At 47.8% G+C, this 12,500-nt stretch overlaps 1 protein-coding gene across 1 annotated transcript in view; it reads right to left on the minus strand.

Moving 5' to 3' along the window:
- The window catches only part of LOC106591129 (protein diaphanous homolog 3), a 667,062-nt gene that overhangs the window by 213,805 nt on the left and 440,757 nt on the right, over positions 1-12,500 (minus strand). Inside the window, exons 24-25 of the mRNA XM_082963749.1 lie at positions 8,092-8,221; positions 2,501-2,625 (exon numbers count right to left, since the gene is read on the minus strand). Of these exons, the coding sequence (XP_082819875.1) occupies positions 2,501-2,625; positions 8,092-8,221 (255 nt within the window). The remainder of the gene's footprint in view (positions 1-2,500; positions 2,626-8,091; positions 8,222-12,500) is intronic.

Genomic DNA, 12,500 nt, shown 5'->3' on the forward strand with positions numbered 1-12,500 from the left:
ACAGGGTTATAGCAGACTAGTGAGAGGATGAGAGAGAGAGACAGAGAGAGAGAGAGAGAGGAAGAGTAATTCCACAGGGTTATAGCAGGCTAGTGAGAGGATGAGAGAGAGAGACAGAGAGAGAGAGAGAGAGAGAGAGAGAGAGAGATGGAGAGGGGAAGAGTAATTCCACAGGGTTATAGCAGACTAGTGAGAGGATGAGAGAGAGAGAGAGAGAGAGAGAGAGAGAGAGATGGAGAGAGGAAGAGTAATTCCACAGGGTTATAGCAGACTAGTGAGAGGATGAGAGAGAGAGACAGAGAGAGAGAGAGAGAGAGAGGAAGAGTAATTCCACAGGGTTATAGCAGACTAGTGAGAGGATGAGAGAGAGAGACAGAGAGAGAGAGAGAGAGAGAGGAAGAGTAATTCCACAGGGTTATAGCAGACTAGTGAGAGGATGAGAGAGAGAGACAGAGAGAGAGGGGAAGAGGAGCGGCAGACCACTGTGACCTGTGGATGAGAACAGTCGTTGTTTGGGTCTCTGGAAGGTTCTATCATGGTCCTGGAGGGTTGTAGAAAGTTCAGAACATTTATAATCCTAATGAATTATGGGTACTGTGGGTCTGGCGTCTCTGCAGTGATGCACCCTGGGTCTGCTGCAGCTGGCAGCTGTCAGTGACTGCCACACTGTGAGAGACGCTGTGCAGGAACATGCTGTCTGCTCTTTGATATGTATGAGATGCTGTGGGAGGAAGGAGAATCAAAGCACAGTCAATGAGGACACCGGTCTACTGAATGGACCTAGGTGAGACACACACACACACACACACACACACACACACACACACACACACACACACACACACACACACACACACACACACACACACACACACACACACACACACACACACACACACACACACACACACACACACACACGTCGGCTACAGATGGAAACACACAAACGTGCAAACAGACACATGTACAGTGGCAGGAATAAAGGGCTGGTCTGGTGAGCTGTAATGACATTGGGTGATGCTGAGTGATGTAGAGGTAAGGTCCAGAGACCGCTGGGGTCAACCCAGTCAGAGAGGACCAGTCTGTTCTGACTACCAGACAGCCAGTCAGAGAGGACCAGTCTGTTCTGACTACCAGACAGCCAGTCAGAGAGGACCAGTCTGTTCTGACTACCAGACAGCCAGTCAGAGAGGACCAGTCTGTTCTGACTACCAGACAGCCAGTCAGAGAGGACCAGTCTGTTCTGACTACCAGACAGCCAGTCAGAGAGGACCAGTCTGGGGACAGTGAGGGCTCAGGGTCTGTTCTGACTACCAGGCAGCCAGTCACAGTCAGGTCTATTGATGAACATAACACGAGAGACGACAGGTCAGGGACTACACTGTTCACGACACCTCTGGACACCCCTGGACAGGGCCTTGGGGCTGGCATGTCAACTAGAAAACCTCAGGGCCAGAGAGGACTAAATCATTAACATAGATCTGTCAACTACGGAGAAAGATCACTGACACAGAGCTAACTAACATAGATCTGTCAACTATGGAGAAAGATCACTGACACAGAAGTAATTAACATAGATCTGTCAACTACGGAGAAAGATCACTGACACAGAGCTAACTAACATAGATCTGTCAACTATGGAGAAAGATCACTGACACAGAAGTAATTAACATAGATCTCTCAACTATGGAGAAAGATCACTGACACAGAGCTAACTAACATAGATCTGTCAAATATGGAGAAAGATCACTGACACATAACTAATTAACATAGATCTGTCAACTACGGAGAAAGATCACGGACACAGAGCTAATTAACATAGATCTGTCAACTATGGAGAAAGATTACTTTCACAGCAGACATAATCAGAGAGCTGGGGATTTAGACAGAGGCATGGTGTTGAAGTCAGAGAGATGGGGGTTTAGACAGAGGCATGGTGTTGAAGTCAGAGAGCTGGGGATTTAGACAGAGGCATGGTGTAGAAGTCAGAGAGCTGGGGGTTTAGACAGAGGCATGGTGTTGAAGTCAGAGAGATGGGGGTTTAGACAGAGGCATGGTGTAGAAGTCAGAGAGATGGGGGTTTAGACAGAGGCATGGTGTTGAAGTCAGAGAGATGGGGGTTTAGACAGAGGCATGGTGTTGAAGTCAGAGAGATGGGGGTTTAGACAGAGGCATGGTGTTGAAGTCAGAGAGATGGGGGTTTAGACAGAGGCATGGTGTTGAAGTCAGAGAGATGGGGGTTTAGACAGAGGCATGGTGTTGAAGTCAGAGAGATGGGGGTTTAGACAGAGGCATGGTGTTGAAGTCAGAGAGATGGGGGTTTAGACAGAGGCATGGTGTTGAAGTCAGAGAGATGGGGGTTTAGACAGAGGCATGGTGTTGAAGTCAGAGAGATGGGGGTTTAGACAGAGGCATGGTGTTGAAGTCAGAGAGCTGGGTTTGAGTGTGTGTGTGTATGTGTATGTGTGTGTGTGTGTATTCTGTCAGAAGTAAAGGATATGGACATCTTGGTAGTGAACAGATCTTCAGTGTCGTCAGGACAGGAAAAGGTGTCCAGGTCTCTCTCTAGTTGGACCAGCTGTCTCTCCATCTGAACTAGGTTCTTCTCCAGGGACTCCGCTGAGACTCACACACACACACACACACACACACACACACACACACACACACACACACACACACACACACACACACACACACACAGAGGAAAGTTTAAACAATGTACTCAGAAGACACCAAGGTGAGGGGTGTTGTATTATAATCTATCTGGTTCTGGTTCTGAGTCTCCAGTGAGGAGTGTTGTATTATAATCTATCTGGTTCTGGTTCTGAGTCTCCAGTGAGGAGTGATTTTGTGAGTGAGAGAGAGAGAGAGAGAGAGAGAGAGAGAGAGAGAGAGAGAGAGAGAGAGAGAGAGAGAGAGAGAGAGAGAGACAGAGAGAGAGAGAGAGACAGAGAGAGAGACAGAGAGTGAGTGAGAGTGGGAGAGAGAGACAGAGAGAGAGACAGAGAGAGAGACAGAGAGGGTGAGAGAGACAGAGAGAGAGACAGAGAGTGAGTGAGAGTGGGAGAGAGAGACAGAGAGAGAGACAGAGAGAGAGACAGAGAGAGAGAGAGAGAGAGACAGAGAGAGAGAGAGAGAGAGACAGAGAGAGAGACAGAGAGTGAGTGAGAGTGGGAGAGAGAGACAGAGAGAGAGACAGAGAGAGAGACAGAGAGGGTGAGAGAGGGAGAGAGAGACAGAGAGAGAGAGTGAGAGATGTCCTGTCTGCCACTAAACACTAATCTAGAACATGACTCATTATCATGTGAACACAAAGCAGGAAACTGCTGAGATGGCTACAAGTCCTTTTTAAAGTCCCATTTCTAACACTCTAATACTCATACATGAATAAAGGAGAGAGAGGACATAAAAAGTGTAGAGTCGTGTCCCAAATGACACCCTATTCCGTTTTTAGTGCACTACTTTTGACCAGAGCCCCGACCAAAAGTAGTGCTCCATATAGGGAATGGTGTGCCATTTGGGAAGCAAGCAAAGTCTACATTAGCTAAGCTTCTCAGTCACTTCGCTGATACACAGAGACATGTTTACAGACACATTCACAAGCACTGGAGGAAGAGATGGAGACGGAGAGAAAGGAGTGACGGAGAGAAAGGTGTGAGGGAGAGACAGGAAAAGGGAGAATAGTGGAGAGAGGGAGAGAGAGACAGAGAGGGAGAGACATGAAGAGGGAGAAGAGGAGAGAGGGAGAGACAGGAAGAGGGAGAATAGAGGAGAGGGAGAGACAGGAAGAGGGAGAATAGAGGAGAGAGGGAGAGAGAGGGAGAGACAGGAAGAGAGAGAGAGAGACAGGAAGAGGGAAAATAGAGGAGAGGGAGAGACAGGAAGAGGGAGAATAGAGGAGAGAGGGAGAGAGAGGGAGAGACAGGAAGAGAGAGAATAGAGGAGTGAGGGAGAGAGTAAAAGGGAGAATAGAGAAGAGGGAGAGACAGGAAGAGAGAGAATAGAGAAGAGAGGGAGAGACAGGAATAGGGAGAATAGAGGAGAGGGAGAGACAGGAAGAGAGAGAATAGAGAGAGGGAGTGAATAGAGGAGTGGGAGAATAGATGAGAGGGAGAGACAGGAAGAGAGAGAATAGAGAAGAGAGGGAGAGACAGGAAGAGAGAAGAGGAGAGAGACAGGAAGAGAGAGAATAGAGGAGAGAGGGAGAGACAGGAAGAGAGAGAATAGAGGAGAGAGGGAGAGACAGGAAGAGAGAAGAGGAGAGAGACAGGAAGAGGGAGAATAGAGGAGAGAGGGAGAGACAGGAAGAGAGAGAATAGAGGAGAGAGGGAGACACAGGAAGAGAGAGAATAGAAGAGAGAGGGAGACACAGGAAGAGGGAAAATAGAGGAGAGAGGGAGACACAGGAAGAGAGAGAATAGAGGAGAGAGGGAGACACAGGAAGAGAGAGAATAGAAGAGAGAGGGAGACACAGGAAGAGGGAAAATAGAGGAGAGAGGGAGAGACAGGAAGAGAGAGAATAGAGGAGAGAGGGAGAGACAGGAAGAGAGAGAATAGAGGAGAGAGGGAGAGACAGGAAGAGAGAAGAGGAGAGAGACAGGAAGAGGGAGAATAGAGGAGAGAGGGAGAGACAGGAAGAGAGAGAATAGAGGAGAGAGGGAGACACAGGAAGAGGGAAAATAGAGGAGAGAGGGAGACAAGAAGAGGGAGAATAGATGAGAGAAGGAGAGACAGGAAGAGGGAGAATAGAGGAGAGCATCACTGGCTTCTACATGAAATTCTCCACAGATGTTTAGAAATCAAATCACCACACTTATGGTAAACACTGAGTCTCAGGGATTTCTCTCCATGTTTTTCTCTTTCCCTTCTGCTCTCACTCTCTCTCTTTCTGTCTCACTCCTCTCTGCCCAGACTAGAGATAAATATACCAATATCCATGTGAGTGAGTAGGGAGAGAGAGAGAGAGGAAGATAAGACTAACCACTTCTGCAAAAATTGGAAAACACTAAACAAACAACAACAGGAAGAGATATCTATCCAAAACAGAGATATATGGTTAAACCATTTCTCCAATATTTTTGGCCCAATAACAACCAACAAACAGCAAAAACATATCCATGATCAAATACAAATCTTAGAATCAACTGTTAAAGACTACCAGAACCCACTGGATTCTCCAATTACCTTGAATGAACTACAGGACAAAATACAAACCCTCCAACCCAAAAAGGCATGTGATGTTGATGGTATCCTCAATGAAATGATCCAATATACAGACCACAAATTACAAACCAAATCAAATTAGTCACATGCGCCAAATACAACAGGTGTAGACCTTAAAGTGAAATGCTTACTTGCAAGCCCTTAACCAACAATGTTTTAAGACGTTAAGAAGAAAAACGCATTAAGAACAAAATTGACAAGTAAAATAACAGTTACAAATAATTAAAGAGCAGCAGTAAAACAATGCGGAGGCTATATACAGGGTGTTACGGTAGGACAGCAACACAATTAGACCCAACCAAATCATGAGAAAACAAAAAGATAATTACTTGACACATTGGAAAGAATTAACAAAAAAACAGAGCAAACTAGAATGCTATTTGGCCCTAAACAGAGAGTACACAGTGGCAGAATACCTGACCACTGTGACTGACCCCAACTTAAGGAAAGCTTTGACTATGTACAGACTCAGTGAACATAGCCTTGCTATTGAGAAAGGCCGCCGTAGGCAGACCTGGCTCTCAAGAGAAGACAGGCTATGTGGACACTGCCCACAAAATGAGGTGGAAACTGAGCTGCACTTCCTAACCTCCTGCCAAATGTATGGCCATATTAGAGAGACACATATTTCCCTTAAATTACACAGATCCACAAAGACTTACAAAACATATCCAATTTTGATAAACTCCCATATCTTCTGGGTGAAATACCACAGTGTTCCATCACAGCAGCAAGATGTGTGACCTGTTGCCACAAGAAAAGGTCAACCAGTGAAGAACAAACACCATTGTAAATACAACCCATATATATATATATATATTTCCCCCCCCCCTTGTGTACTTTAACCAATTGCACATCATTACAGCGCTGTATTTATACATAATATGACATTTGAAATGTCTTTATTCTTCTGGAACTTCTGTAATATTTATTGTTTATTTGTTATTGTTTATTATCTACTTCACTTGCTTTGGCAATGTTAACATGTGTTTCCCATGACAATAAAGCTCTTAAATTGAATAAAATTGAGAGAGAGTGTTTTTTGCAAGTCTGTGTGTGTTTACAGAGATAGCCAGTGATGGATGTAGAGTACTGGGCCCCATGCTGCCTCTAATCCTCCAATCAGATGGAGCCACAGCCCAGCAGTCATATTGCCTGGAAGACCTGAAGATACGGCAGGAATACTACAATACAAATGGGGATTCTGGGAGAGAGAGAACCAGAGAATAGTCAGAGAGAGGGAGGGAGAGAGAGAGAGAGAGAGAGAGAGAGAGAGAGAGAGAGAGAGAGAGAGAGAGAGAGAGAGAGAGAGAGAGAGAGAGAGAACCAGAGAATAGTGTGTCTCTGGGTCTGGCGGGGAACAGAGTGTCTCTGGGTCTGGTGGGGAACAGTGTCTCTGGGTCTGGTGGGGAACAGAGTGTCTCTGGGTCTGGTGGGGAACAGTGTCTCTGGGTCTGGCGGGGAACAGAGTGTCTCTGGGTCTGGTGGGGAACAGTGTCTCTGGGTCTGGTGGGGAACAGAGTGTCTCTGGGTCTGGTGGGGAACAGTGTCTCTGGGTCTGGCGGGGAACAGAGTGTCTCTGGGTCTGGTGGGGAACAGTGTCTCTGGGTCTGGTGGGGAATGGCTTTTACATCTGATAAAATTATAAGATCCACTCAGCAGCTCTAGTGTTTACTGTATTGTACTGTGTGTTGAATACAAGAGGGGATATAGTGTGTGTGTGTGTGTGTGTGTGTGTGTGTGTGTGTGTGTGTGTGTGTGTGTGTGTGTGTGTGTGTGTGTGAATATAATGATGTGTACTGTGAGTGGATACATGAGAGGACATATGAAAAGACGAGATGCTTCTGGGGTCGTGTCCACACTTGACACTTAAATGTGACTTCTGCTTTCAGAATACGAAGGTCACATTGAAAAGACGGGTGTGAACGCACAACAGTCTCTTTGTGGTGTGATTGTGTTCAGATCTGTTTGACCACTTCAGAAGGCGGTCAGGAGATGCGTTGTGTGTGGATTTCTCCTCAGTCTGGACACAATCAGGCCACAGAAAGCAAATACAGAGGGGCGACATCATCAGCACTCCTCCCACAAGTCTCCAGAAAACGGGTTTTGTGACCGAAAGGCACCTTTTCATCGTAACGTTGGAGGAGATACTTTCCTAGCGTGTGAGGAAGGTGTTTGCTGGACTCATAAATGCTAGTCAGCTAGCTAATATTTATATTTATATTTTTTTGATTGGCTAGATTTATGGAATCCCTTTTGTGTTGCTTGCTAGCTTTCTGGCTAGCCACAGAGGTTAGCTGGCTAGTTAGCTACAGAGGTTAGCTGGCTAGTTAGCTACAGAGGTTAGCTGGCTAGTTCGCTACAGAGGTTAGCTGGCTAGTTCGCTACAGAGGTTAGCTGGCTAGTTAGCTAAAGAGGTTAGCTACTGCCATCAGTTGTTATGTTATCATATTGTTCCTATTGCCGGTTGTAGAATGCATACTGGAATTTGAATCCAGCGCAGGAAAATGGAATCCGGACCCATTGCGGACATGGCAGACACATTTAAATGTAGGTGTCGATCTCTGCTGACTGTGGTGTGTTTCTGTCTCCTACCTTGGCTGGCTCTGTCTACGTGCTGCAGGTCATCAGTGTCTTTCTGTCTCCTACCTCGGCTGGCTCTGTCTACGTGCTGCAGGTCATCAGTGTCTTTCTGTCTCCTACCTCGGCTGGCTCTGTCTACGTGCTGCAGGTCATCAGTGTCTTTCTGTCTCCTACCTCGGCTGGCTCTGTCTACGTGCTGCAGGTCATCAGTGTCTTTCTGTCTCCTACCTCGGCTGGCTCTGTCTACGTGCTGCAGGTCATCAGTGTCTTTCTGTCTCCTACCTCGGCTGGCTCTGTCTACGTGCTGCAGGTCGTCTGAGAACTTGGTGACCTCTGGGAACTCCTCCTCACACACTGCAGCCAGGAAGTGGAGCAACGTTGACTTCTGGTCAGCTGACTTCGTGTCCTTCAGCTGGAATCACAAAAAGAGTTCACCCAGTCAGGTTACACACCGTTACACCCAGCCAGGTTACACACCGTTACACCCAGCCAGGTTACACACCGTTACACCCAGTCAGGTTACACACCGTTACACCCAGCCAGGTTACACCCAGCCAGGTTACACACTGTTACACCCAGTCAGGTTACACACCGTTACACCCAGCCAGGTTACACACCGTTACACCCAGCCAGGTTACACCCAGCCAGGTTACACACTGTTACACCCAGTCAGGTTACACACCGTTACACCCAGCCAGGTTACACACCGTTACACCCAGCCAGGTTACACCCAGCCAGGTTACACACGGTTACACCCAGTCAGGTTACACGCCGTTACACCCAGTCAGGTTACACGCCGTTACACCCAGCCAGGTTACACGCCGTTACACCCAGCCAGGTTACACACCGTTACACCCAGTCAGGTTACACACCGTTACACCCAGCCAGGTTACACCCAGCCAGGTTACACACTGTTACACCCAGTCAGGTTACACACCGTTACACCCAGCCAGGTTACACACCGTTACACCCAGCCAGGTTACACCCAGCCAGGTTACACACCGTTACACCCAGTCAGGTTACACGCCGTTACACCCAGTCAGGTTACACGCCGTTACACCCAGCCAGGTTACACGCCGTTACACCCAGCCAGGTTACACACCGTTACACCCAGCCAGGTTACACACCGTTACACCCAGCCAGGTTACACACCGTTACACCCTGCCAGGTTACACACCGTTACACCCAGCCAGGTTACACACCGTTACACCCAGCCAGGTTACACACTGTTACACCCAGTCAGGTTACACACCGTTACACCCAGCCAGGTTACACCCAGCCAGGTTACACACCGTTACACCCAGTCAGGTTATACACCGTTACACCCAGCCAGGTTACACCCAGCCAGGTTACACACCGTTACACCCAGTCAGGTTACACACCGTTACACCCAGCCAGGTTACACCCAGCCAGGTTACACACCGTTACACCCAGTCAGGTTACACGCCGTTACACCCAGTCAGGTTACACACCGTTACACCCAGCCAGGTTACACGCCGTTACACCCAGCCAGGTTACACACCGTTACACCCAGCCAGGTTACACACCGTTACACCCAGCCAGGTTACACACCGTTACACCCAGCCAGGTTACACACCGTTACACCCAGCCAGGTTACACACCGTTACACCCAGCCAGGTTACACACCGTTACACCCAGTCAGGTTACACACCGTTACACCCAGTCAGGTTACACGCCGTTACACCCAGTCAGGTTACACGCCGTTACACCCAGCCAGGTTACACACCATTACACACACACACATCCCGAGGTTATGCTTGGTAAAAACACTCCCTCTCCACATCGTTTTCCCCCCTCATCAATCTACACACAATACCCCATAATGACAAAGTAAAACGGGTTTTTAGAATTTTTACAAATGTATAATATATATATATAAAAAAAGGAAATTTACAGAGATGTTTGATCGGGTTCAAGTCTAGGCTCTGGCTGGGCCTCATTCAGAGACTTGTCCCGATGCCACTCCTGCATTGTCTTGGCTGTGTGCTTAGGGTTGTTGTCCCGTTGGAAGGTGATTCTTCACCCCAGTCTGAGGTCCTGAGTGCTCTGGAGCAGGTTTTCATCAAGGATCTCTCTGTACTTTGCTCTGTTCATATTTGCCTCCATCATGACTAGTCTCCCAGTCCCCCACAGCAGGATGCTGCCACCACCATGCTTCACCGTAGGGATGGTGCCAGGTTTCCTCCATCATGACCAGTCTCCCAGTCCCCCACAACAGGATGCTGTCACCACCATGCTTCACCATAGGGATGGTGCCAGGTTTCCTCCATCATGACTAGTCTCCCAGTCCCCCACAACAGGATGCTGTCACCACCATGCTTCACCATAGGGATGGTGCCAGGTTTCCTCCATCATGACTAGTCTCCCAGTCCCCCACAACAGGATGCTGCCACCACCATGCTTCACCGTAGGGATGGTGCCAGGTTTCCTCCAGACGTGACGCTTGGCATTCAGGCCAAAAAGTTCAATCTTGGTTTCATCAGACCAGAGAATGTTGTTTCTCATGGTCAGAGTCATTTAGGTGCCTTTTGGCAAACTCCAAGAGGGCTGTCATGTGCCTTTTTACTGAGCAGTGGCTTCTGTCTGGTTGGATGTCCTTCTGGAAGCTTCTCCCATCTCCACAGAGGTATTCTGGAGCTCTGTCAGAGAAACCATCAGGTTCTTGGTCACCTCCCTGACCCCAAGGCCCTTCTCCCCCCGATTGCTCAATTTGGCCGGGCGGCCAGTTCTAGGAAGAGTCTTGGTGGTTCCAAACTTCTTCCATTTAAGAATGATGGAGGCCACTGTGTTCTTGGGGACTTTCAATGCTGCAGAAATTTTTCGGTACCCTTCCCCAAATCTGTGCCTCGACACAATCCTGTCTACGGACAATTCCTTCTACCTCATGGCTTTTTTTTTTTAAAGGGGGGGGTACTTTTGGGTACCTGTCTGGGGTTGTTGGGGGTACCAGTCTGGGGTTGTTTGTGGTAACTGTCTGGGGTTGTTGGGGGTACCTGTCTGGGGTTGTTGGGGGTGACTGTCTGGGGTTGTTGGGGGTGACTGTCTGGGGTTGTTGGGGGTGACTGTCTGGGGTTGTTGGGGGTGACTGTCTGGGGTTGTTGGGGGTGACTGTCTGGGGTTGTTGGGGGTGACTGTCTGGGGTTGTTGGGGGTGACTGTCTGGGGTTGTTGGGGGTGACTGTCTGGGGTTGTTGGGGGTGACTGTCTGGGGTTGTTGGGGGTAACTGTCTGGGGTTGTTGAGGGTAACTGTCTGGGGTTGTTGGGGGTAACTGTCTGGGGTTGTTGGGGTTAACTGTCTGGGGTTAACTGTCGGGGGTTGTTGGGGGTAACTGTCGGTGGTTGTTGGGGGTAATTGTCTGGGGTTGTTGGGGTAACTGTCTGGGGTTGTTGGGGGTAACTGTATGGGGTTGTTGGGGGTAACTGTATGGGGTTGTTGGGGGTAACTGTATGGGGTTGTTGGGGGTAACTGTCTGGGGTTGTTGGGGGTGATTGTCTGGGGTTGTTGGGGGTAACTGTCTGGGGTTGTTGGGGGTGATTGTCTGGGGTTGTTGGGGGTAACTGTATGGGGTTGTTGGGGGTGATTGTCTGGGGTTGTTGGGGGTAACTGTCTGGGGTTGTTGGGGGTGATTGTCTGGGGTTGTTGGGGGTAACTGTATGGGGTTGTTGGGGGTAACTGTCTGGGGTTGTTGGGGGTGATTAGTAGGACCCATAAGGACCTCTGGATGATTGTCCTACATGGCACGCTATTCCCTACACAGCGCACTACTTTAGAACATGGGCCCTGGTCAAAAGTAGTGCACTAAATAGGGACTAGGGCTCCATTTTGGCCCCTGTTATCTCCTTCCTATTGGCTCCTCCTAAAGAACTACAGAAGTGGTTTTCATATTGACTAGTTGATGATGTTGAAACCTCAGAAGTTCAATATCAGACATGTGCCACACTCTTAGAGAGCCTGCATCCCCTGGACTACTGTTATCTGCCTTATTTATATTAACTGGTGAGTTTCATCTCTGATTAAACACAAACATTATACACACACACACACACACACACACTAACATGTTGCTTTCATGTTCCTCTTGCCTTACATCCTATTTGAACATTACTTTAACCTGTCACATTCATGTTTTTGTTTATTCCTGGGAACATTACTTTAACCTGTCACATTCATGTGTTTGTTTATTCCTGGGAACATTACTTTAACCTGTCACATTCATGTGTTTGTTTATTCCTGGGAACCTTACTTTAACCTGTCACATTCATGTGTTTGTTTATTCCTGGGAACATTACTTTAACCTGTCACATTCATGTGTTTGTTTATTCCTGGGAACCTTACTTTAACCTGTCACATTCATGTGTTTGTTTATTCCTGGGAACATTACTTTAACCTGTCACATTCATGTGTTTGTTTATTCCTGGGAACCTTACTTTAACCTGTCACATTCATGTGTTTGTTTATTCCTGGGAACATTACTTTAACCTGTCACATTCATGTGTTTGTTTATTCCTGGGAACATTACTTTAACCTGTCACATTCATGTGTTTGTTTATTCCTGGGAACCTTACTTTAACCTGTCACATTCATGTGTTTGTTTATTCCTGGGAACATTACTTTAACCTGTCACATTCATGTGTTTGTTTATTCCTGGGAACCTTACTTTAACCTGTCA

The sequence above is a fragment of the Salmo salar genome, chromosome 17 (genome assembly GCF_965601325.2).
Source record: "Salmo salar chromosome 17, fSalSal1, whole genome shotgun sequence".
NCBI lineage: Eukaryota > Metazoa > Chordata > Actinopteri > Salmoniformes > Salmonidae > Salmo > Salmo salar.